Here is a 27740-nt window from a genome sequence, read left to right as displayed (position 1 = left end):
AGCAGATTGTGGCCCACCCAGTAGAGCTAGAGCGCTAAAAAAGGCACCAATCGACTCGCCAGCATCTAATTTTACTTTCCCATCACTCATTTGACCTCTCAAGGTCATGTGATGACCTAAGGTCATTTGTGGGCTATGTCGAAAATACACTTGCACAGCAGTTTTCGAGTAGAGGAATTGACCGAACTCCAAATCAAAGCACATCATCGGGTAGCCCATAAGCCGTAGTAACTTTCCCTAAAAACCACTTTTCGATATGTGACCCCGTTTGACCTCGGCAGGTCAAAATGTGCAAATAAACGACACTCCATACGTCGCAGCCCGGATTCAGCCCAGATTCGGGACACCTCCGATCAAGCTGAAACTCGCACACAATGTAGGCCATGACATTCCCAATCCATAGTCCAAGTCATTCGGCGGCACTCCCAGCCGTTTGACCTAGAGAGGTCAGCAAAAGTCACGAAACCCAAATTTGCACCGCAGATTGTGGCCCACCCAGTAGAGCTAGAGCGCTAAAAATGGCACCAATCGACTCGCCAGCATCTAATCTTACTTTCCCGACACCCATTTGACCTCTCAAGGCCATGCGATGACCTAAGGTCATTTGTGGGCTATGTCGAAAATACACTTGCACAGCAGTTTTCGAGTAGAGGAATTGACCGAACTCCAAATCAAAGCACATCATCGGGTAGCAGATAGGCCGTAGTAACTTTCCCTAAAAACCGCTTTTCGATATGTGACCCCGCTTGACCTCGGCAGGTCAAAATGTGCAAATAAACGACACTCCATACGTCGCAGCCCGGATTCAGCCCAGATTCGGGACATCTCTGATCAAGCTGAAAATCGCACATAATGTAGGTGCTGACATGCGCAATTCACAGTCCGAGTCATTCGGTGGCACTCCCAGCCGTTCGACCTAGAGAGGTCAGCAAAGGTCACGTGGCCCAAATTTGCACAGCAGATTGTGGCCCACCCAGTAGAGCTAGAGCGCTAAAAATGGCACCAATCGACTCGCCAGCATCTAATCTTACTTTCCCATCACTCATTTGACCTCTCAAGGTCATGCGATGACCTAAGGTCATTTGTGGGCTATGTCGAAAATACATTGCACAGCAGTTTTCGAGTAGAGGAATTGACCGAATTCCAAATCAAAGCACATCATCGGGTAGCTTATAGGCCGTAGTAACTTTCCCTAAAACCGCTTTTCGATATGTGACCCCGTTTGACCTCGGCAGGTCAAAATGTGCAAATAAACGACACTCCATACGTCGCAGCCCGGATTCAGCCCAGATTCGGGACACCTCCGATCAAGCTGAAACTCGCACACAATGTAGGCCATGACATGCTCAATCCACAGTCCGAGTCATTTGGTGGCACTCCCAGCCGTTTGACCTGAAGAGGTCTGCAAATGCTGCGACGTATGGAGTGTCGTTTATTTGCACATTTTGACCTGCCGACGTCAAACGGGGTCACATATCGAGAAGCGGTTTTTAAGGAAAGTTACTACGGCCTATGGGCTACCCGATGATGTGCTTTTATTTGGAGTTCGGTCAATCCCTCTACTCAAAAACTGCTGTGCAAATGTATTTTCGACATAGCCCACAAATGACCTTAGGTCATCGCATGACCTTGAGAGGTAAAATGAGTGTTGGGAAAGTAAGATTAGATGCTGGCGAGTCGATTGGTGCCATTTTTAGCGCTCTAGCTCTACTGGGTGGGCCACACTCTGCTGTGCAAATTTGGGCCACGTTACCTTTGCTGACCTCTGTAGGTCAAACGGCCGGGAGTGGCACAGAATGACTCGGACTGTGGATTGGGCATGTCAGCTACTACATTGTGTGCGATTTTCAGCTTGATCGGAGATGTCCCGAATCTGGGCTGAATCCGGGCTGCGGCGTATTGAGTGTCGTTTATTTGCACATTTTGACCTGCCGAGGTCAAACGGGGTCACATATCGAAAAGCGACTTTTAGGGAAAGTTACTACGGCCTATAAGCTACCCGATGATGTGCTTTGATTTGGAATTCGGTCAATTCCTCTACTCGAAAACTGCTGTGCAATGTATTTTCGACATAGCCCACAAATGACCTTAGGTCATCGCAAGACCTTGAGAGGTCAAATGAGTGTTGGGAAAGTAAGATTAGGTGCTGGCGAGTCGATTGGTGCCATTTTTAGCGCTCTAGCTTTACTGGGTGGGCCACAATCTGCTGTGCAAATTTGGGCTTCGTGACTTTTGCTGACCTCTGTAGGTCAAACGGCTGGGAGTGCCACCGAATGACTCGGACTGTGGATTGGGCATGTCAGGACCTAAATTGTGTGCGATTTTTTAGCTTGATCGGAGATGTCCCGAATCTGGGCTGAATCCGGGCTTTGACGTATGGAGTGTCGTTTATTTGCACATTTTGACCTGCCGAGGTCAAACAGGGTCACATATCGAGAAGTAGTTTTGAAGGAAAGTTACTACGGCCTATGGTCTACCCTATGATGTGCTTTGATTTGGAATTCGGTCAATCCCTCTACTCGAAAACTGCTGTGCAAGTGTATTTTCGACATAGCCCACAAATGACCTTAGGTCATCGCATGACCTTGAGAGGTCAAATGAGTGTTGGGAAAGTAAGATTAGATGCTGGCGAGTCGATTGGTGCCATTTTTAGCGCTTTAGCTCTACTGGGTGGGCTACAATCTGCTGTGCAAATTTGGGCCACGTGACCTTTGCTGACCTCTGTAGGTCGAACGGCTGGGAGTGCCACCGAATGATTCGGACTGTGGATTGGGCATGTCAGCACCTACATTGTGTGCGATTTTCAGCTTGATCGGAGATGTCCCGAATCTGGGCTGAATCCGGGCTGCGACGTATGGAGTGTCGTTTATTTGCACATTTTGACCTGGCGAGGTCAAACGGGGTCACATATCGAAAAGCGGTTTTTAGGGAAAGTTACTACGGCCTATAAGCTACCCGATGATGTGCTTTGATTTGGAATTCGGTCAATTCCTCTTCTCGAAAACTGCTGTGCAATGTATTTTCGACATAGCCCACAAATGACCTTAGGTCATCGCATGACCTTGAGAGGTCAAATGTGTGTTGAAAAAGTAAGATTAGATGCTGGCGAGTCGATTGGTGCCATTTTTAGCGCTCTAGCTCTACTGGGTGGGCCACAATCTGCTGTGCAAATTTCGGCCACGTGACCTTTGCTGACCTCTGTAGGTCGAACGGCTGGGAGTGCCACCGAATGACTCGGACTGTGGATTTGGCATGTCATCACCTACATTGTGTGCGATTTTCAGCTTGATCGGAGATGTCCCGAATCTGGGCTGAATCCGGGCTGCGACGTATGGAGTGTCGTTTATTTGCACATTTTGACCTGCCGAGGTCAAACGGGGTCACATATCGAAAAGCGGTTTTAAAGGAAAGTTACTACGGCCTATGGGCTACCCTATGATGTGCTTTGATTTGGAATTCGGTCAATCCCTTTACTCGAAAACTGCTGTGCAAGTTTATTTTCGACATAGCCCACAAATGACCTTAGGTCATCGCATGACCTTGAGAGGTCAAATGAGTGTTGGGAAAGTAAGATTAGATGCTGGCGAGCCGATTGGTGCCATTTTTAGCGCTCTAGCTCTACTGGGTGGGCCACAATCTGCTGTGCAAATTTGGGCCACGTGACCTTTGCTGACCTCTGTAGGTCAAACGGCTGGGAGTGCCGCCGAATGACTTGGACTGTGGATTGGACATGTCATGGCCTACATTGTGTGCGATTTTCAGCTTGATCGGAGGTGTCCCGAATCTGGGCTGAATCCGGGCTGAATCTGGGCTGAATATGGGCTGTCTTGATCAACATCCCCTGGGCGCAGCGTTCGTAGCCGTAGCATGGCTCATAACTCTCGACCGTTGCAGGAGTGTAAGAACATTAGTTGTCCGGGCGTCTGGGCTGGTTTTGGTGATCAACAAAACAGCTTACGCTGCTTGCATGTCAATGCAGCTGCTAATCGGACGGAAAATTCATGGATGATCATATGAGCGTCTTGGCGATGCAAGCAGTTTTAAGCCAAACAGACTACACTATAGCGAGCAATGTGCTGCTCTTTTATGCTCAAATCTTGGGTTGAATCTTCAAATAGGTAGTCCCTATCAATTCAGCGCCTAATAGCTCGGCTTCGAACAGTTTAAGTGTTAAACGCAGACAGTGACATGGAGCTTCCCTTCTAAATAAGGCCGCATGAGGCTATAATAACGAGACCTTTTAGATTTAGTATCACTGAAAACAAGTTGAAAGAACGTAATGCAAAAGCATCTTAAAATATTCCACACTTAGGTTTTTTGGGTATTAGGGTAAACTGGCTTAGAGGCGAAGCAGAACGTCTGGTTCATGAAGAACACACACAGTGTTTCACATAGTCCGAAGACACGTGCTGCTTCTTCGCGTGCAGTCTTAGCGGCCCCAGGGGACTTCAACTCGACCAACACCGGTTCTTCTTCGTTCTCCCTAGTCACGTGATATTACGTCACACAAAGCGCGCGAAAGATAAACCCTTTGAAGGTTTTGCACGAACTAGCATCGGGTTTAAGAAGAAGGGGTTGTGGTTTGATCAGTGTAATGGCTTTCATCAAGACCACGCCCGCGGTACCACGTTCTGGCGTCCACCGGAAGCGATCGCCATGTTTCGATCCGGCGTTGGATCACGCTTTGTGCAGTGACGAGCGGCTGGTGCAAGATTGGGTGAATGGCAAGTAATCGAATATTGAAGAACTGAAATAAGGTTAATTTTTGGCTTGTCGAGTGTTGTGTATTATCTATATTACTTGTGATTGACAATGATAAGCAATATCACAACGCTCTTCAAATGCATGGATGAATGCATTGGATGAAGAAAATTCATATGCAAGACCAATCAATGCAGTAAGTATTGATGTGTATATAGCTTATATTATGCATGTGGTATTTAGACAAATCTTCTAAATGAAGATAAATCAGGAATATGAATCAGCTTTCCATTTTGGGATCAACTGATTAAGGTATAAATTTGGCTGATTTTACAAAACATATGTTCTTGCTGATTAGTGCAATATTTTATCTAGCTGCACTTTATATGTTAAGTGCATTATTTTATTTTTGGAGTAGGCTCATGGTCTCTGAAGTCAATCTAAGTTTCTTTACTCCCTGCCTGTTGAATAACGCATCCGCCCGACTCTTCATTCTAGGGGACGAGGCCATCTCCGCTCTGATTGAGGCCCTGGAGTCTGAGGAGAGCGTCCTGACGCGCGGAGACGTCGACATCGTCGAAAACGCTGGCTTGAAGCTGGTGGTGGAAGGAGGAAAAACTGTATGTGATTTGGGAGAATGCGATATCGCCACCCGGCTGCTGACATGGGCGATAGCGCATACTGTGTTTGGGAAAACATCCACTTGCTAAAGCTAAAAATGTGTTCATATTTGTACAGAAAGCAACATTGAGCGTGAAGGAATCAACCTCAATAATTAAACATGCCCGAAAGGCTCTGGAGTTCTTTGGCTTGGATGTGTAAGGCAAGTGACACGGCCGAGGGGAAAGCGTTCCTGCAGGCTGATTGCGGGCTGATCGCAGGCTGAATGCGGGCTGGTTGCGGGCTGATCGCATGGGCTGGTTGCGGGCTGGTTGTTCCTGACTGGAGACTTGCAGGCTGATTGCTCAGAGTAAAGAGGAAGGTAATACATTTTAAGGTGTATCAAATACTGTGTTTGCGCAGCAGATGTGACGGCGCAGGTCGATAGCCATGCATGGGAGGTTCAATAGACGAATGAGCGGGGATTTTGCGGTATTACAATAGAACTGAAAGGGTTCTACAACCGATATTCAGAACACAGGGTGGTTTCCCTATAAACCTCAGGGACCTCTTCACAGACCCTTTGGGGTTCTTATCTAGGTGCTAAGAACGCTCTTATTATAAACCCTAAACCTCATAAGAGTCTTTGGAAGAATCGTGTGGATTCTTTTGATGAGAATGCAAAGCCGTCTACGTGAAGAACCATGGGGGTTCTGAAAAACGGTGGCATAACATTTTACCCCACAGGGGTCTAAATACCCCTGTACGTTCTTAACGTTCTTCCAAAGTGTTTTCAGTGATATGTAGCTCAGACGAGTAAGATGAAACAAAATCCATATCGCGTGGCTTCTGCTTACGGCTTAAAAGTTTCTAAGTTATTGTAGATACGGTTTTCAAATAGACGCTCATACGTGTCCTTAGAATATCGAGTCGAAGTCCGTATCATCAAGATAAATTGCCACAACAGCGATTGATGCAACCTTAAAAGCTAGAAATCGCACCACTTCTCGAGATTCTTCCTGATATGTAACGGTAGCGTTACGTCAAAGGTCGTAGTTCAATGTCAGCCACTTCAGAGACAGTCACCCAGGCAAAAACGGTAACTGAATAGGCATTTCCGTGTCGATGGTGTTATGTTCGCACTTCGTTTAGTTCTTTCTCGCGGCGGCGATTCTTTCTTTCTTGTGTATTAGGTGGCTAAATGTTATGTATTTTTCTTAGCAAACATAAGCGTTGCAGTGATATAGCTTCCTAAATAAAGTCATGGACACAGTATCACAGCTTTTGACACCATTTTTCACCATATGTGCCGTGGCAGACCGGCGACCTATCTTGACATCCGCCGTTTCATTCTTCCGTCCAAACCTCGACTATCTTAGTTTCCTTCCGTCCTCACTTTGTATGCCATCAGCTGCCATCAGCTTAGTTTTAGGTTCATGCATGGCTGCGCGAATTGTGCGCGAACGTCAAGCAGCTGCATCCTGCAGTGTGCGTTCGTTGCCCTTTGTCCTACATTTATGTTTGGCAAGTTTTCACAACAGCTAACATTGCGTCCGCCTTTGGTGCCTAATTCCTGGCATATCCAGTTTTGTTCGCCCTCCTTCCTCCTCACCTCGCACAGACTGGGCTCCGATCACGCCCCAGCGCGTTTGCCATGTTTGTGTCAGACCGAATGTCGGAAACGCTCGACTGTAAGCACCGTGCACAGCTTAGTTTCTAGTCAACAATGTCCGCCATTTCACCCGGCTCCCCAGCTAGTCACCGGCCACCCAGCCCACCTGAGTTGAGTTATACTCGTATGGCCGAGTTATACCTATGCCCGACCAACACGCTGGTCACTGTCATTCGTGCCGTGGCATTTCCGTAGTCCGCGGCGGCTCCGTACTTACATACCAGCATGCATGCATATATCCGCGCCTGCACGACACGTGCGTGCCCCAATGTGGCACGTGTGGCACGTATGGCACGTGCGGTACGGCGACCAGGCACTGGGGAGGCATGTGTCGCTGGTCAAGGTTCTCAGAAGTCCGCACGCGGCTCACTGCAACCGTTATGATGATTAGGTTGGCGCGGCGGCGCTCGCCTGCGGGCAATGAGCTCACGCAGACAGGCTGTCGGCCGGCTGTCTGAAATGTCTGCCACAATGACCCAGGAGCCGTCCGACACCCTGTCAGAACGTCAGGTGGACTGTCGGAGAGCTGTCCAGACTTTTGTGAGGGCAGTCAGGCAAAGCGAAATGTGTGGCTAGGTGTCAGAATGTGTGGTTTGAGGTTAGTTTCGTCACGGGACGGCTGGTGTTTGGTTATATGCACGCACCTTCTCTTGCATAGTTAGTTGTCAATAGATGATACTAGTACTTTCGGGGCTGTACCAGTTTCTATATTTCCAAAAAGTATAGAAAACTGGGACACATTTATTTGCTATTTCTTGCAACCCAAAATATTTTGAAGGCTTGACGCTAAAACGGTGGAATGGCTTCGTGGTCTTGAAATAAAATCACTTCATTTGAAATCTATTTTTTATCAATAGTTTCAGATAAGTTCAACAGAGTACCTTTTGAATCCAATTTTGTCATCCATCTCAACCCAAATGAGCCCATCCTACACGCAACACAGGGCCAATAACTTCGCACACCTCGTGCGTGAGATATGACATGGCAGCGGTTTCATGCCAACTAATGTGGAGGCGCTCTGCCCTCACTGCAGTAGGAGCAATGGCGGGTGGCTGGTGACGGGAGAGGGTGGCGGGGGAGGCGGGTGGTGGCAGTGGTGGTGGCGGCGGCGGCGGTGGGGGCGGGAGACGCCCTGGCACCCCGCAGTCCCATGAGTAACCGCTCCCCCACCCGCGGACCGCCAGCCAGCCGGCCGGCCGGGCTCTGTTGCAGTGTTGCAGAGGCCGGATGGCAGGCTTCCCCTCCCCTCCCCTCCCCCGATATCAGCCGACAGTGATGTCATGGATGGGGATGGGCCAGTGCGGGGAGGGGAGGGGAGGGGGTGAATCAGACACAGCATCGGCCGGGCGTGACTCGAGACGCTTCGAGTCGAGCCGAGTCTGGGGGGGGGGGGAGCAGCTCCACTGCGCCGTACCGGACGGGCAGGGGGGGGGGGGGGGGCAGCTGCGCGATTGTGGGCCCAGTCGCGGGGCAACGCCAGGGTAATCGGCAGTAACTGTTGGCAAACTGCTGAAAGCGTTTGCGGAGGGTGGCGCCGGTAGAGGGGCAGAGCTCAGTGTTCGATAGCGCGGTCGCCACGCCACGCCCGTTCCGCCGAGGGTCCGCCGTCGAGCGTCGGCTGCCCAATAGTCGTTGCCCCCTCCAGCGGCCGTGCAGTGGCGGTACTTAGGCGGCACAACTGGTAGTTGAGCCCATATAAGCCCCCATGCACGAGTGCTATGTGGCTAACAACCCAGTGGCGACAGGGCCGGTACCGCCGGACGCCACGGGGGCTGGTCAGTGGCAGCCGGCCGCGGCGGTGACGAGGTCGGACGCCTCCTCTAATACGTGACAGGGAGAATTGCGCCCATTTTTCTAAATAAACGCACCGTACTTGCGCGCATCAAAACCCGCCTCATTTTTACTCACCCGTATTTCCGTAAAACAAATAATGGCGCATTTTTGCAGCATTTTCAACTTCCCCTTCCGGTGTTGTATGAATCGACCCGTCACAAAATAGCCAATTAGCCGGACATGAGCCCCATGCCGCTCGCCCATGGTGGCTGCTCCCTCCACAAGGCCTGTTCTGTGAACCGGTGGAGCGTGCTAACGCTGACCGTTGGCGGGTGGGACGCGAACAGCGATAGGCAGTGCAAAGCGCGACTCGAGGCCGGCGTGCCCGATAGGGCCTCAGTGGCAGTTAGGGGTTCCCCGGCTAGCTGGGAGAGGCGGGCCACAGGAAATGCCGGTCACGGGCCGACTTGTTGAGGACGCGCTGCGTGGGGCCCGTCATTGTTGACATTAGGTGATGTATCTGGTGGCTGTGGCGAAGAAGATGTTGGATGCTGTTATTTGATGGGTCGTTCAGTGTTGCGATTTCAAATTCTATTTTGTTGCGTTTTATTTCGCATTACCTGAGCTAAAATCAGTGTCATTCACTTCCGGATCACTTTATAAAACATGAAAACATCGATATCATTTAAGAGACAAATAACAAAAAATGACGTAAAACAAACAACGGAGGGCCCTTAGCCTGTAACTGTCCAAAATAACGTCCTCAACTTGCGATTAGGTATGTCGGAGTTTCCTATTGCCATGCCTCCACAGTCCACACACTTTGCAGGCAGACGGCAGACAAATTTATGAGTGGCGCCAGTTCTTATCATAGCTCTTCACACTTCTCGCGGGAGACCGACGCGATGTGTTGCAATATATGTTCCGAAAGACAGCAAGCACTTCATGCCGATAGCGTGTTGTTTCCTTTCCTGAACTACACTCGCTAGCACGCTACGAGCAGTTGTACGATAATGATGATATATTGTATATCGACGTGTCCTGAAGGTCAAGGGAGGAAGCCGGCGCTATTGTATGTACTTACAACGGCTGTTGCATTATGATGCATTGAGTTTGCGACGTGAAGCTGATCTTCACTTCAGAATGCCATATATTGCATTAGCAAATTCGCATAAAGTCTGGTAAATAAAAAAGGCATGAGGCATGCAGCTGAATCACGAAAGGTTCGCAAAGGTGTACAGCTTCCCATTGGAATATACTGCACGCGGGTTTGTTTTGTCGGGTCCCTGTAGCGCTGCCCGGCCTAGCCACAGAACGCTCGCCACGGCGCCCCGTTTGTATATTGTGTGCGCTCGCCGCTCGGTCCGGCCTGCCGACCACTGATCCGGTAATACTGTAAGACCGCGCCGCGATATCCTATCGGGTGCGCCACGATAGGCGCCGCTATTTGGTGTCGGGGCAGGTGTGAACGGAACGCTCGCACTCAGCCAGTTTCGGCGGCATACGAGGGCCCTGAGTGGGGCGCCATTGGAGGTGACTCTTAACTGGCTGATGGTAACGCACGTGAAGTCGGTTCAAGTGCCGGTTGTCTAAGGATGCAAGATTATGAATGAAGCTTGGTGACTACTGACAATGATTATTCTTTGAGCTTGTGGCCAATGGTAGTACGATTACGAGAAGCGTCACAAACCGTCACTTTGCTATTGCTCTGACGATTGGAAGCGTCTCTTGAGGAGTTCGCTCATTATGCCCATACATAGATCTGTTGTACCCGTAGATGTCGTTCCTACGTCTTTCGCACGTAGTTCGCTCGCACGCCGACAATGAATCATTTCTCAACGCGTTGAGGAAGCGGGAAAACGTCCACCGCCCGTCGCCGGTCGTCCGTGGCTTCCTGCGGCGTTTCGGGACCACACCGGACGACTGTCACGGCCGACGACCGAGCCGGATCTTAGTCGGGACGTGCACTGATAGGAGCTGACGTTCTGCGACCACCGCAGCCGGAAGCGGGCAGGAAGTGCCACCGCGCGTCCGGCCGAGACGGCGAGCGAGGGGGGGGGGCGGGGGGGGGGCAGAGTCCGAGCGTCAGTGCGGCGGTGAGATGTTGGTGGCGAACCGAGTTTACCATCGGTTTTAGTGCACAGTTATGTTATTTTCTTCGAAAATGGGTGCCAAAAGTGTGATAATGACTTCTGCCGTTTTCTATTGCTGAATATAAATTCCTTGTGACATGTCCCTTGCCCATTCCTCATTCTTTAACCCGCGCCCCGCTGGGGGGGGGGGCAGAATCTGCCCCCCCCTCCCGTTTTTCGCCAATAACTTCTAAACGCGTTACGCCAGCGACGTCAAGCTTTCAGTACCTTATCATACATCAATTTGACACGTTCCCTGAAAATTTGAGCGAAATCCGTTGGAAAATTTTTGAGAAATTAACGTTTTAATGACGTCATGTTCGCCATTTTCGCCTCAAAAACGGCAAAATTTCAAACGCCGCTAATATCTTCATTTTTAAAGGAATCAAGACGTAACAAAAAAGGTTATACGTGATTTTACTTTGTCTATCAAATGGCTATCTCGTTTTTTTGAAAATTTTGGATTTTGGCCCAAATTTTTTCAAAAAACTGATTTTTTTGGGAAAATAATTATAAAATCCAAAATTTTGAGTGTATCGAAAAAACCGGAATATATGTCAGAGAAGTGGTCTATGTGCACCTACATACCAATTTTTAGAAGAATCGGTTCAAAAATGTGGGAGTTATTCAAAAATTTATGACGTCACGACACACAAAAATTTTGAAAAATGATTTTTTTGGGAGTTCTAGACATCGTACGGAAACAAAAATAGCACCATTCGATTTGCCGTGAAAAACTGCATCAGATAGACACCTTTTTAGGCCTTAACAACCAATTTCAAAATTTGACCTCACTTGACCTGACCTTGACCTGACCTCGACCTGAAATTCATCCAGAGGTGGTCCATATCACTAATTGAGTGTGCCTATTGAATTATATGAGTAAAATGACCCATAAAACATGTGTCGCACATGCCCTTTTCTATATTTTGTTTCTGGTGACCTGACCTGACCTGACCTGACCTTGACCTTGACCTTTGAATGACATTGTATGCAACGAATATTGTCTGGGTAGTCTAAGAACACGTTTTGGGCAATCAGTCTCAGTCCATTCTTCGGCAACTACGGTGCAAGGCCGATGCTGTAGAAACTTGCATGTTGTACCTTTGACCTGACCTTGACCTGACCTCTGACCTACTTAAGCAAAAAAATTTGGGCTCTTTAGATCCGCCTTGTTGAGAGCTTTCGATTGCCGTTTTCCCCGTCTTTCTACGACCATCGGTTCGGAAGTTAGACAGGGGGGGCAGAATCTGCCCCCCCCCCAGCAGGGCGCGTATGGCTGAATAGCCCAGCGGGGCGCGGGTTAACTCAAGTGGAATGTCGACGTGTTAAAGATAAAAAACCGAATAGCACCTGATGTGTCACGAAGTGGGATTTGATCTCGTAACAGCGAATGCACGCTGAACGACAGTCCCCTCCCGCCTGCCACTGGGGTATGTGGTCGCGTGTTCACGTTATCCGTATTACCAGACGCTCAGGCCCCAATGATGGACGGGCTCCTGCGCTTCCTCGGAACCCGATCGCCAGCCACGCTCCGGTGACGCTCCGTTTTCCTGTTTGTGTGTCGCGCTTACGGTGGCCGCTGCTGAAAATGCAGACGAGCCTATCATAGTTGTTGGGCTATTGTCCGCATTGTTTCCTTGTTCTTTGCTTTATCCTGCTGCAGAGGGGCATAAAGCGGAGGTTTAATGGCAGCGCTCCGGTCGCTGAGCTCGTATTCGGGACAATCTGCCCCCGCTGCTGATCGGTCCAGATATGAAATGCTCGGCACATGTTTTATGGGACAACTTTTCGTAGAACTTGAAAGTTTGAGTGGTAATGCATGATTTATGTTATGTTGCATGTCCTTTATTAGATAGTTGTGCTATTTTCAACAAAATTAGCCAAATGAAAAATCATCAAATGATCAATTTTCATGATCAATGTCACTAAGAATGCATTTCTAATTGATCTAACGCACGCGCACACTCATCAGACGAGCACAGTAGGTATAACTTTCTACATATCTGATCGTATACACCATTGATTTTTTTTTGTTGTTGGGTTAGGCCCTTTCGGTCCAATTAGACCATTTCAGAGCCGGGAGGATGATAGGATATAGGGGGAGACATTGGTCTGGGCAGGCACCCTAGTGAGTCGCCGGGGCTGAGCCCGTCCAGAGGACAGGCCCCCCAGCCCCAAGGCACTCACTGCACCCGGCTACGGGGTGCGCTCCCTCGGGAGCAGCGGTGCCGCTCCAAGGGAGCAGCCCGCATGAGATAAAGTTGCCTGTCCAGCCCGGAGGGGGTTGCGGCGTGGAGGAGAAGGATTTCAGTATCCTGAGGATAGAAGCACGGAACGGTGCATTGAATTTAACATGAACAAACACTTCTTTGTCATATTCAACATTCCCAAACGGTGGGTTTCTGGTCGGTTTCACGCCACTCGCTCGCCGTACCAATTTTGCACGCCTCAGCCAACTCTGCCACTTTTTACCGGATGTATCACCTCCATTATGTCACGATACACATAGCCCACTACCGGGCTATTTTCAGTGATTGATACACCCTGTGATCATAACGCCCAGCGGGCGAATCCCCTGCCGTGCTCTCATGTGACGGCACAGCGCGCCCTTTCGCGGGTTCCACGGGGGGCGACATACGTCGGCATAATGGGAGTCCGCGGTCACACACCGTTTGCCGGTCATCCCAGGGGGCGGGTCGGCGCCGGGGGGCGGGGGGGGAGGAGGGGCAGAGGAGGGCAGTGGTCGGTCCGTGCTTTGTGTCAGTCACGTCCGGCGGCCGCACTGTGTGGTCGATGCATGACGCGCCGGGCTCTACATTACAGAGACATGGGTTATACGGCTACTGACCTGGCGTAACTCCCAGTGCCTGCCCTCGGGGCGTCCCTCCCCTCCCCTCCCCGATATATGGCCCCCGAGCGTGTATTGTGGACATGGCCGGCCGGGAATGGTGGACATCCATTATCGTAAGCCGCCTGGTGCATAGTGCGCCCGGCTCCTGTGAGTATAGGTGATGCTTTAACGAGGGCTGCACACCCCGCCCACTGCGCACCGTGCTGCTACCTGTGAGGTGTCGTTCTTGGAAGCGATCTGCTTGATTTAGCTAGGTCTAACAATACCTACTCGAGCTGAAAATATAATTAGTTAATTGAAATGACCGCGCTTGGACAGACTTATTTTCTTACTCCTTTTAATATAAATTTCTTATGTTAAGCTTCGGAAATAGGCCTTCACCAATTAGGCTTGAGTTTTTTTATATAATATAACACTGAAATTGATAATCATTAGGTATAGGCGTGCGACTATTCATAAATGCTGAATGTTGATTTAGCTATGCGCAATTTATAATAAAACACCGCAACATAGTCCCCAAGAGCATTGTCCATCGATAAGGTTTCATCAGCTCATGACTCATTCCAATAGCGAAAAAGTGGGATTCACATAAATTCCCTCTGGAAGCGTCGGCACGTTTTGTGACTCCGTCGCCGCCTGTTGTGCCGCCGCCGCCGCCGCTGTCTCTGTCCCCGTCGTACCAGGGCGGGCCACCCCCGAATCGATGGTGGCGGCGCCGGGTTTGGACCCACAGTCGGGCGGCTTATAGCTCCGACAGGCACCGACCACTATCCACTGACTCACTGCAGAATAGCGCCAGACAGTGGACGATGCAGGCAGGCAGCCACTGTTTCCATGCATGTCGCAGCCCTCCTGAAGCCGGGCAATGGCTAGCTCCAAGGAGAGTCAGTCGTGTTCGAAGATGTGTAGGGTGGTAGTGTGTGACTTTCGAGGCGTTTGGATGCTGATGTTGTTTGTGTCGGAGGCAATGGCTTGGAAACGGGCGAATTTGAGAGCAAACAGGACATGTCAACAAGATCTGGGAGAGGAGAGAAGATGTTTGATTGTATGCATTGGTGTCACAAGTCAAAATTACAAGTTACAAATGTGATTTACCGTTTTGCGTCTCGATGCTGTTTTTCAGATGTCCAGTAGGTACTTCATCCAGATAAAAGTAGCTCTCTATGCATTATAGCTATAGCACTGCACGAAGAGATGTTCTCCGGTTATGGGAAGTTGACAGCCGAGACGCAAGTCGACAAACTGCATAAACGTTTTAGCACCGAACCGTTTTTGGACCTCCGACAGTACTGAACTGAAGTTTTACCCTCAACGGAACGGCGCATCAAAGTTGAGCCGGATAGCAGATTTAATTCGAAACAAACCAGACTGAGCAAGTCACAGTTTCCATTGTGACATCCGCTAGAACAAACGCGTGACTGTTTGGGCCCGCCCGTGCCGTCCCGCTGCCTGAAGGACGCTGCAGCGCGGTGTGGCAAGTCACTTCCTCTGCCGAAGGCGCCCTCAGTGACCGTGACGACTCGTTGCGACCCTCGCTGCAGTGCTCACAGCCCGGGGCGTCGTCTCGGTTGTGTCGAATCACGCTCTGTCGTCCTGCGCAATCGTCTCGGCCGTGGCTGTGGCCGCCGGCCGTCTGTGCCGTCGTACCGGTGCCGCCGCGGCCGTCGCCCTGGGCCGGATTCATCATGCCACGGAACACCTGGCGGCTCGTGCCCTGTCGATCAGGCACGTGTACCAGCGATACTGATGGCGTGTGCTCGGTTTTTGTACGGTCGGAGATCGTGTGTGTTTTTTGTCGAGATGGTAGAGTGGCGGGCGATTGTAAACAAGTGTAAATCGGTGCTTGTTTTGTGCTGGGAAGTTACCGAACGCACAGGTGGCCGTTTTCGCGTGGATTGCTTGCAGAGAGTGGGTCGGCGGAACCGGTCTCGCGGCTTTTCGAGTTTCCTCCTGGCGTTTGACTAAAAATCCGCGCGGTATGTGGCCGTATCGGAGTGGACGGCCGGCGGCCGGTCCTGCAGCCGCGGCCGCCAGCCGAGCGGCCGGTCCGAGCGGCTCGTGATGTCACCACTCTCAGATGTCGGCGACGCGTGCCTGGGCCGAATTTCCGCCGGTGGGCTGTGATCGACCGCTCTCTCAGTCTCGGCCAGCGCTGGCACAGGTAACGGTGGGTATCAGAGCTCTGGCAACGGCTCGAGCTGCCGTCAATGCAGGGCAGCTGCATGAACTGACGCCAAACAGACGCCAACTCTGCACTCCTGGCATGGATGATAAGGCGTGCACGTGCCCAGGAAGTGAGACGAAGCGGGCCTCTCTGCCCCTTCCCGGCCCCTCGCTTCCCAGCTGCACTCTGCACGGTCGTGGTTGGACTCTCCTGGGCCTGGCCTGCGGTCAGTGGTCTTTGGTTGGGTCTGTTCCTCTTCCGACGCTCGTAGATCAGCCGAACGCCAGCTGGATTTCCAGACGTGCCAGACGACCGACAATGGATGTGTGTCGGCACTGGGCTGGAGTGTCTAGCACAGCATTGACCCTGCGGGTCGTCCTTTACCCCCTGTCTCGTCCCGAGGTGGGGGGGGGGGGGATAGCGGAGCACGGTGTCAGAGCACACACGAGCCGGCGCTACCGGATACCCTATAGGCCCAGTTGGGGGGGGGGGGGGGAGGGGCTGGGGGTTAACTGCCGACCTGATGCTTTCCGGCAACATTCACCTTTGAAGCAGGCAAGCTGGATATGACGCTGAATCTCCGAAGAGCAGTGTTCAATGTTCATTTGTTCAAAGCAGATCGAAGTACCGACCAAGGGATTTGCTGGTGCATCATCATGCATCTCTGGTGACAGATGTTGACTGAAAGGCTTGCGATTGCACTGAAGAATATCTGGTATTCATGGAAATGCCCTGTCCATCTGACGCATCGGTAATGATGTTGATTTATTGTTAAAAATACACATTTATCATTTTTGTCATTAAATTAATTTTATCTATATTTTGTCTCGCACGTCCCAATTTTCGAGAAACGTTATTCCTGGTTAGCCCAGCTCAGGTGCGTCTCGCAATGTCTTGTTCTATAGCAGATGATTTGCGGTTCACCTTTCCGCCATGCACTAACGGCAAACATGTTGATGGCGTGTGCATTTGGTGGCTGGCACGGCGACGCTTCCTTCTGGCCAGTGTTTATTTTACCACCGGTACCTCTCGGGAACTCAAACAGTGCCCGCGGAATGCAGCTATACCAAACGGCTGCACCGGGCAGGAGGACAACCGGCACGGCAAAAATACGACTGCTTTCCGAGAGCTGCCCGACTCAGCTGTCTGTCGCCGAGCGAAATCAATGCGCGATATACATTGATTAAACAGAGAAACAGATGGTCACCATGACATTTGGTATTAAACAAATGCCACAGACCACATTTAAGATATTAATACCATCCCAGTTTCAGTAAGTGGTTCGTCTGCCGATTTAGTTTTCACTTTTCGGTTAGTAATTATAGCGTGACACCACTGTAGTGTACATTGCGTGCGCTATGCATATAAGTAGGTATGTGAGGAGTCACAAGCGCTATGCTAAGGGAATTGTTTGTTCCGCTAGCGGTGCATGTAATTCTTAAGTTGTCACTGCGCTTATAGCTCTTTACGGAACGTAAAGATAGATACCGATTGTCGGTTCGGGCAGGCGTGCTAAGTGTCTCAGTCATGCAGCACACCGACGGGCGATTCACGTGCTCGAAGAAAAGAAACTGGTTGGTCCAGTTTAGCGACATCGGTCGTCTCATTCCACTGTGCGCTAAACCACTAAATAGTTATATGTATGCGGAATTTGTGTTTTCTACGGTGAGAACCAGTGACGATATTTCGTGGCTGAAGAATGCTGTCCCAGTTTTGTTTTGCGGATGAAAGGTTGGCGACCTCTGCATAGTTTCACATATTACTTTTATATTTAAAATGAGTACGTGATAAATATTTCAATTAAATTTGCATGTCATTTATGCCACTGCTACTGGGAGATATGGACTATAAACAGGAGCGCGCCTTATATTGCTCAAGGTATCGCATGTCTGACTATACCTACCTAGTACCTACCTACGTCTTTCGTAATCACGTAAACGTGGTGGTAATACTGGGACTGGGACTTTCGGGCGATATAGCAAAAATCGAAATGAACATGGACGTCTAATACGAGAACATTATGTTATATGTAGGTAACATATTACAAATCACTGGATGGATCGTACCGAATCGCTTTAGCTGCGGCTGTTTGATGTTCCTCCCCCTAGATGGCACTAGTGGTGGCGCCTGAAGATATACTGTACCGCATAGCTTGAAACAGCGAACGAGTTTATTTCGCCCGTGAAACGGCACGTTATATTTGTATCGATATTTTTGATGAGATAAGTTTGAGTCTCGAGACACTAGCAGACTGGTTGTGACTTGTGAGAGCTTTATGATCAACGGAATACGGATAGTGGACAGTGGTGGTGGTTGCATAGAAATAGCATTGGCAATAGTCAAGGGCAAGGCTCGTCGTTTCTGTGTGGCTTTTTGTTGTTGTCTGTTTTAGAACCTTACTTAGTACTTACGTCTAACTCTGCACCCCGGCTTACATTGATTACGTTTACCTTTATATAATATGGTGTGAAGTTCCTATAGAGTGAAGTTATGAACAAACGCCTTTGCCCGTGCTCACGTGCCCCATATATCTTCCAAACGCGACTCTTGCGATAGGGACGATGTTGATATACAAAGCCCCGCACTCTCTATCTTGTGTAGTGTGTACCCCACCTCCCCTCTGCACCACCAGTTTGGAGGGGAGGGGGGCTGCACCGCCGCGGGCCGGGCCCCTGCGAAGGTTTCCTGCGCGGCGGTCGTTCTGCAAACCTTGTTGGCCTTGGTCGGCACAGCAGCGGCGGCGGCCGCCGTAGGAAAGAGGATGGATCATGCCCCAAACTGCGCTCTAGCACATACAGCGGGACGGTTTGAGGTGCTAGAACAGCCGCAGGATTCCCATGGCCATTGTAGTGGCCTGTATCATAATGCAGCCAACATAATTTGCGTGCATGAAAATTTCCACCATGCGGATGGTCGCGTGTTGTTGACTTCGTACTCATTTGGTGGTTTCATGCCTTCTGACGACTCGTGCGGTGTCTTGTAAAATGTCATGATAGTCCTTCGAACTGGATTAGTTTGGGATCATGCAAGTAGCTCCATCACTTTTGACCAAGTTCAAGATCCTGCAGTGTAATGCGTCTTAGTGCAGTGACGCTCAGCAGCTCCCCTCTTTTTTTGCGCTACTCACTCCTCATTGATTACGAATAAACGTTTTTCGCTTATTTTGAAACCGATATGCCAATAAGAGTTTCCTGCTATAATTTTATTTTATCAACATTTCTTCCATATTTTGCATCTCATATTCTCTGTTTCTGTTAACGACCCAAAGCATTGTCCTCGCATTATTCCTTCTTTTCTCATTCGCCAGTCTTACCGGGACTTGGCAGCTATATTTGTTCTGTTTTGTTTCTAGCATTTACTCAGTCAACATCTGTTGCGGACATTAGCAACAGCATTTATGCCGTGCAGCTCCCTACATCCCCTTGATGGGATCACACAATATCCATGGCGGAATAAAAGCATGCCAAAATGAGGGACCATGGCCATGCAATGAGTGTCTTTTATCCTTTGACACTTCTTCAGTTGGGAAGTGGAAGCAGTAGCCTGTATGGCATGTCTTTTTATCTTAATGGTTTGTGACGAACAATGGCATCGCTAATTATGTTTAAAATGGACACCAATTAGCAAAGTATACACATTATTACACAATACAGGTCGTTTATCGTTCCCTTACGCAGCAAATGTTTCATTTCTCCTAATCGGCGTATTCTTTCTTCTCGGTTACTCTTCTTCATCCACCCTTTCTATACCTCCTTGACCGTCTGTCGGGTCTGTACAACCGCTTCCCTGTCGGAAGAGCAGCGGAGGCCTCATTTCAGCCACCTATCTTAGGGCACTTCACAGTTCACAGTCTTAGTATACATCAACATCCTATTTGTACCAGTGCAACAGTACCGACTTGGAAAAGCAGTAAACGAGAGTGGAGCGAATCCATCCGCACGGGTATGCACAGAAGTCCAAATTAACCCTATTAGTGGCAGGCTCCTGGCTACCCCTATTATAGTGGCAGGGGGGGGGCTGTTTACGACCCCCCCCCCTGATATCTCGAGATCTAAAGGGCTGATTTTCAAAATTCAAACGGCATTCGATTTCGCTCAACGTGATCTACATTTCTAAAAAATAAAAATTAAAAAATGTCAATAGGGGGGTAGAGGGGGGTAAAAACGGGCAAATTGCAGATACATTTTAGACTGTTTATCACGGCCAGGTTTCTGAACCAATCTTAACGCAACTTTTGCCGATCGATAGAGAATGAACCAGGAATTCATATGGATCCTAAAAATATGCATTTTCAAAAATCATAGGCGGATACAGATCATTGAGATTGGGGGTACACAAAAAGTATAGTAAATAAGGTTTTTGTTGGTACTGTTTCTAAAAAGGGTGGTAATGGTCTTCTTATGTTACAATTTTCTTATGAGAGAACGACTACAATTGTATTGGTCATGCATAGGCGGTGTCAGGGCACCTATGTTGGGAGGTAAAACATAACCCCCCTTTTTGGACGCCTGGATCCGCCTATTATAGCAAAAACGTGTCAAAAGAGGATGCACAATAACTTTGTTTATGTTATCACATGATACCTTTCATTCACTGTTCGTAAAACTGGTGCATACAGTTATAATACATCAGCATCGTGATCTTCGCCCAAATGACTCGCTTCACGAATAGGACCCCCCAATTCCCAGTGCTCTGGAGCCGCCCCTGGTCAAGTTATGAACTTGAAAATTTTCGAGGAATGTGCCCAATTTAGTTTTAGGAAAAGTCAGAAAATTTCAGCATCGTAGCTTCAGCGGTTTCGGAGATATTCCCGAAAAACCTGAGGGGTGGATGAAAACAACCCCCTGCCTCGCCCGTAAACGGTGTTTTGCCACCTTCGCCCATGCAGGGGGGGGGTTGGTGCGACCCCCCCCTGGCGTTTGAAAACGGAGCGTCGTAGAGCCTAGCGGAAAAGACCAACGGATTGCACTCAACGAGATCTCGCGATTGGTGGTATATTTTTTGGTCCTAGGTCAACATTTGACCTACTTATGACCGGTCAAAGGAAAAATTTTCGGAAAAAATCTAACTTTTTCATATTTCCGCGCCGATTGCGGCAAAACGCTAAGAGATATCGACTTGAAACCTTCACTATCGGGATCCTTGATCAATTCTCTACCGTTTGGTGTGTATTTCGATGTCATAACTCATAACTCTAAAAATGATGCGTTGGGAGCATCGGAAGTCTGCAAGGTCATTTGTGCATTGGGTCACGTCAGGCGTGTGACGTCACTGACCTAACCCTGACCCAAAATGAACTACAATAAACAACCGACGATGCCTGAAATGGATAGCAAATTCGAATTCAGGGCATCAAAATTCCCCGAAAAGGCATACAAGTGCAAGAAGTCATTACAGGTCAACCGAGGTCACTGACCTTACCTTGACCTTTAGTAACCTTCAAAATGTCAACGGACATTGTGCCAATGTCAAATCAGCCAGTTGTGATTCTAAAACAATCCATCAGTGTGTCAGGTCAGTCGGCATTTATACCAATGTGAAGCAATCTCCAATTTAGCGTAAATCTGGCCGGAGGTTGTTCCCTTTATGACGTCATAACTCCGTGACCTGACATGACCTTGACAAAAAACACCAAAAGTTGCGCAAAGGATGCCCCAGAGGGTACTGAAAATTTGAGCAGGCTATCTGAAACGGTTCGGCGTGTAGCTAAGAAAAACCTCAGGGGGGGGGGGGGGTTGCACCAACCCCCCTACATGGGCGAGGGTTAATACCATTGAAGTATACTTTATCCCTGCCGCACTCCTTATACGTTCTCAGTGCACTGGCCAGCCGCCTGGGTTGGCAGATAGGGCGATTTCCGCGAACTCTCGCAGGAAACTAGCTGCTGAATATTTTTACATCGATAAGCCGCCCCCTCACGCTTCCAGCCGCCCAAAGGAGGAAAGCGCGGTGACGTTTCGGCGCTGGGATCACTCGATACGTGTGCGAGGAACATGGTCTGCCACTCGGCCAACTGCTTGTGACGTAATGTCACTCGGTCCAGACAGGCTGACAGGGACGATGCTCAAAACTGAGAGACGAGGGTCTGCTGGTGAGCTCATCGCGGGCAGTTTTCTGGGCTCCGCACTGACGATCACCCCAGTAAGCTGCCGAATGGCTCCTGAGTGCTCCCATAGCTGACCTCGGCCTTGTCTGTGCTCCTCAGGGCCGATGTAACCGGGAGAAGCCGCCTTGCAAGTACTTCCACCCGCCACAGCACCTCAAAGAGCAGCTGCTTATCAATGGCAAGAACAACCTGGCGTTCAAGAACGCGCTCATGCAGCAGCTGGCCGCGGGCGGCCTGGCCCTCCATGCTACAGCACCGGTACGTATAGGTCCCGTCGTCCTGCGACGGTGGCGCCGCTGGCGGCGGGTGGCGGAAACTCGCCACGCCCCGCCGCCTGCCGGCCGGCGTCACGTAGCAGCTATAGCGCGATCGGAATGGGCTGGCGGGTGGTTTACAGCGCGTGTGTCGGCCATGGAAGTCTCGCAGGCGGGGTGTGGGGGTAATGGAATTAAAGTTGAATGTACGGGTATCGTGTGGTGCGACGGTGACCCGGTCGGTGCCTGCTTTATGCGGTTTCCAGAGGAATCAGACGGCCGTTGGCTTCCCTTGGGCAAACGTTGCCTCATTATGTGCCGAGAAACGACACCTTAAAGCACTTAGGTGGTTTCTGGATGTCTTGGAATTCATTGCGTGACTGTGGCATCTATATTACATTGTTTGGCTCGCTTTTGACATTTTTCTTACGTCGAAACCGGGCTTGTCGTGCCATTTATGTTCCTTTTGTTACTTGGCATTCAAGCGGATGTATTTAAATGGCTTATCTGGGCTTTATTTTCGAGCGGTGTATAATTCAATTTTGAACAACCTGAAATGGGGGACAATATTTAAATCAGTCATCAGATCATGAGATAAATGCCGACTGTTGAAATGAACGTCAACAGTCCCTAAGGAGGCACTCACAAATGGTAGGTGTGAATTAAATGTTAATCGTTCACGGACATTCGACAGTCTCGTCCACCGGAAATATCATACCAGTGGAAGTTATGTCTATATAAGAAGATTATTTCAACTTTCAAGAAGAGCTAAAATTGCAGGTCACACCAATCGGCCATGCGGCTATACAACTAAGCACTAAGCAATAAATAGTCTGGCATTTCAATACTTTGGGAGTACTCCGCATATGCTGTAGTTTTGAAAAGTCATTACATGAGTTACAAAATATCAAGTCCAGACTAGTCCTCTAGATTACAGCAGCCGTCAGCCCTGCCAGAGGTAAAAAAAACTTCCTACTCGCTTACATTGTAGGCGACAGAAGCTGACAGGCACCAGAGACATTTGGTGACAAAGTCACGAAAATGGTGAACACACTGCATCGCATTTGTTGACGGCGTTTGCGCACACTGCTAGCGAACAGACTAACTAGCCAATCCGCGGCGAGAATAACCCTGAGCGAACCAATCGGACGCTGGTGACACGAGGGGACAACGCTGAGCTGACGCCCCAGCCGCCAGGGAGCCTTCACTGTGGATTTTGTAGTCCCCAGGAGCCAACGCATCAAAGATTTTGAGCGGGCCTTTTCGGCGCACGTCTATGAGAGGTATACTGTGATCATGAACACGTAGCAAAACAGGAGTGGACTCTCGCGAGTAGCGCTCAGCGCTTGTCCAATTTTCAAACAAGTTTGAATGCTTTCAAGAAAGGGACTGGCGCCGTGATGAAAGCTGAGTCAGGGGCGTAGGATCCTATACAGTTGGGGGGGCTTCAGCCCCCCCAACTTGCTGGTCAGCCCCCCCAACTTGCCAGGCAGCCCCCCCAACATTATAAAATATGGACAAATCAAAGAAAGCTCAACTTGGCAAGGTTAAATGGTACAATTTTGGGTGGTAGTAAAGCAGGCGTCACACTTCTTTTTGCAACCAAGGAGAGGCGCTGTAGGTTGTAGGTTTTAGGTTTTAGGCGGTAGGTTTTAGGTTGTAGGTTGCAGGTTTTTGGTTGTAGGTTGTAGGTGAGGTTAGGTCAGGTTTGGTTAGGTTTGGTTTGGTTTGGTCCGATTAGAAAGCATCTCTGGAGTCTGGGTATAGCGCCTCTCTGCTTTACGCCTACCCAATTTTGGCCTTAAAACTAACTGGGTACTTTGAAAATGTGCATTACAATGGAGGTAGTAAATTTAATATATAAAAGGACTTTCGAGTCATTAGAAAGAACATACTAGCAAAACAAAACCAGGAAGGTACACATAAAAATCAACTGTGGATTTAACAAGCCTGAATTGGTCAATTGGTCAGCATGTTAGAACACTAGTACAGCAGGCGTCACCAAACAATTTCGGTTGTGGTATTTTACAAGAATCAAGCATTCTGCATATCACTCGAATACTAATTTCATTCATAATAGTTCCAGATCGTGCAAACAAACGAGCACACACAACCTTCGCGAAAATAATGCATCTGTTATCTCACCTCCCGAACGTTGTCACACTAGACCGGTTTACATAGGGTTTGTTGCAAGCTTATATCTCCGTCCGTGATGTTGCAAAAGATGCCAATGGTGCTTAACAATTTACAAAATGATCCCCTCTAAATATTTGAAGACCACTGCATCGAAATTATCGCCAAATTAACGAGCTAGAGCCTCGTCAAAAATGCTATGTAAACCGGGTTACTCACACCGTTTTTGTAACAAGACTAGTTAAATAGAGGTGAAATCGGTAAAAATCGTCAGCTGATTATGTTTATGATTATGTCAAATCTTTAAATAATGATAATGTCATAATGACTAAAAATAAGCAGGCATTATCTTAAAACATTTTGGTGAAAGAAATTTGCACGTTCACTAGCTTTTAACTGTTTTTTACCATATTTTTTCTAAGATATCACTTATGTCCCGCCTTCAGAAGAAGGCCAAATCCTTTTCACGGAATGTGACGCCATCGTAGGCAGCTGACGATGCAGCACAAAACCTTTGGATGTTACTATGCGTGCGTTCGGCATCCGGATAATCAGGGAAAATTATCCGGGATCAGCGATAATTATCGGGGATTACGTTCGGTATCGTGATAAAGAGACAGGCTGAAGATAGGTGCTCACAAATAATTTTCCGGCCGAGAATATCCAAACGATAATATTTTCCGGATACAGAGCGCACGCTAAAGCGGCGCAGAAAGAGAAAAAAAAAACACAACAAAACAAAGGCGCGACACTCGACAGCTTCGTTTCGTTTGTTTAGGGGTGGGTGATATGCCATGTGGGTGAAACTCGGACGGTAGGACGGACGGACGACGAGGACAGTTGTTCAGGGACGTACCCAAGGGGGGGGGCGGACGGGGCGCCCTCCCCCTGGGGTTTTCAGGAGGCCCCCGTGGGCCGAAGGCCACGGGGCCAAAATCACGTCGGAGGCGAAAAAATTCAAGGGAATCCCAAAAATCAAGCCAGGACATTCAGGGCCTCTCAGTGGCGAGGGAACTTCTTCCAGACTGGGGGGGCTGAACCATAATAGAAATCAACCTAGAGTACCCCCAAATCTACATAGTTTTCTCACCGGTTTTAGGCCACTTATTTTTCAGACCTTGGCCTTTTCAACAACAAAAAAAAAACACGAAAATATTTTCAAAAAGTGAGGTATTCCGTCTCAGCTTAGTGAAGAAACTACCGTTTTGGCAACCTGGAGTAAAGGTTTTAATCTGCCAAATGAGTTGCCGAGCCAGTGAAATAGGTGGATTTTTCACTTACATGCTTTCTTCCTTTGTGACCCACAACCCCTAATTTGGGGAGGACAAGCTGCCCAACGGTTCCTGGCCTCATGAAACGTTGTGGGGCACCGCCCCCACGGCCGCAGAGTTGTGGGGGCAAGCTTCCCCCACTGCCCCCTCCCCCGGTTCCCACGCCTATGTATGAATCTATGAAATTATGTTGGTAGATTTCCGATTTCGATTCCTCTAGCTGGGGGGGGGGGGGGGCTCAAATACATTACGAGCCCCCCCAGCCGAAAAGCTGGGGGGGGCTCAGCCCCCGCTAGCCCCCCCCCCCCCGGTTCCCGCGCCACTGGGGCCTCTGACCAGCCTGACAGCTAGCGCCTTTCTTACTTCCTGGGGCCTCCTGTGAATAAACGCTAGTGTCTGTGTCTGACCGCTAGGGTCAGACAGTAGAGACTGACTCCTCAGTAGAGAGGAGGCCCTCTATAGAGAGGAGGCCCCTTTAGAGAGGAGGCCCTCTGTAGAAAGGAGGCCCTGTGTAGAGAGGAGGCCCTGTGTAGATAGGAGGCCCTCTGTAGAGAGGAGGCCCTCTGTAGAGAGGAGACCATCTGTAGGAAGAAGGCCCTGCGTAGAGAGGAGGCCCTCTGTAGAAAGGAGTCAGGAGACCGCCTGAAAGCAGAAACCCTCTGAAGAGAGGAGGCCCGCTGTAGAGAGGAGGCCCTCTGAACTCTGAAGAGAGGATGCCGTCTGTAGAGAGGACTCGCTCAGTAGAGAGGAGGCCGGAGGCCCTTTGCAGAGATGAGGTCCTCTGTAGAGAGGAGGTCCCCTGTAAAGACTAGAGAGGAGGCCCTCTGAAGAAAGGATGCCCTCTGAAAGGGATAGACCCTCAGTAGAGAGGAAGTCCTCTGTAGAGAGGAGGCCACTGTAGTTGAGAGGCCCTGTAAAAAGAGGAGGCCCACAGTAGAGAGGTGGTCCTCTGTAGAGAGGAGGCCCCTCTGTGTTTTGATTTTTTTTGCATTTTTTTTTGTACGTACATGTCAATACGAGATTGTGACTGTAATTACACCAACCAACCGTGTCAAATTGAATCGGAATTTATATGTGTGTACTGTGGAGTGTGAAGGAACTCCGGCTTGTACTACCATGCTAAAAGAGTTGTAAAATTTGTGATTTGGAGCTGTGTTTTGACAAATGCTTTTGCAAATTTTCTCGGCGCTCCGCGCCTCCGATTCACACACCAATCAATAAGAAAGATCGTGACTGTAATAACATTAACGTGTCAAATTGAATCAAAATTCATATGTGTACTGTTAAGGAACTCCGGCTTGTACTAGCATGCTAAAGGGTCGTAAAATTTGTGTTTTGGAGCTGTGTTTTGACAAATGTTTTTTTTTTGCAAATTTTCGCCGCGCTTCGCGCCGCCGATTCATAAACAGGTCAATCAGAGAGATCGCTACTGTATGCTACTAATGCATTAGGCTAAAAAAGCGGTAACAATATTTGTTTTGTTGGGTTAGGCCCTTTCGGTCCATGGGACCATTTCAGAGCCGAGAGGATGATAGGATATAGGGGGAGACATTGGTCTGGGCAGGCACCCTAGTGAGTCACCGGGGCTGAGCCGTCCAGAGGACAGGCCACCCAGCCCCAAGGTACTCACTGCACCCGGCTACGGGGTGCGCTCCCTCGGGAGCAGCGGTGCCGCTCCAAGGGAGCAGCCCGCATGAGATAAAGTTGCCTGTCCAGCCAGAAAGGGGGTTGCGGCGTGGAGAAGGCCTCCGGTATCCTGAGGATAGAAGCACGGAACGGTGTGCGGTAACAATATCAACTTCTGGGTTTTTAAGTCGGTCGATACGCCCCCCCCCCTCCGCCCCCAGTAAGAAATCCGTGGCAACGCACTTGTATAGGTGGATTAAACTAAAACTACTGAGCCGAGTGACTTATAACAATAAAGCTAAATCTCAGAAACGACGAAGACAAAATGCCTTTTGATCTCGACATACTCGCTCCCCCTCCCCCGGTCGTCAGAATTCATCCATCAGACCCGGCATGTCGGCCGACCTGTAACCCCCCCCCCCACACACACACACACACGCGCGCACAAAACGTT

General features: G+C 49.4%; 1 protein-coding gene across 3 annotated transcripts in view; it reads left to right on the top strand.

Annotated features, from left to right (window-relative positions):
- The window catches only part of LOC122385252 (protein muscleblind-like), a 52652-nt gene that overhangs the window by 12577 nt on the left and 12335 nt on the right, over positions 1-27740 (top strand). For all 3 annotated transcript variants that reach the window (XM_043373388.1, XM_043373390.1, XM_043373389.1), the window contains exon 2: positions 22102-22260. In XM_043373388.1, coding sequence (XP_043229323.1) covers positions 22102-22260 — 159 coding nt within the window. The remainder of the gene's footprint in view (positions 1-22101; positions 22261-27740) is intronic.

This window comes from Amphibalanus amphitrite, unplaced genomic scaffold, assembly GCF_019059575.1.
Source record: "Amphibalanus amphitrite isolate SeventyFive unplaced genomic scaffold, NRLGWU_Aamphi_draft 000212F_arrow, whole genome shotgun sequence".
Classification (NCBI taxonomy): Eukaryota; Metazoa; Arthropoda; class Thecostraca; order Balanomorpha; family Balanidae; genus Amphibalanus; species Amphibalanus amphitrite.
The sequence above is the reverse complement of the archived record's forward strand: the minus strand, read 5'-3'. Positions and strand labels throughout refer to the sequence as shown.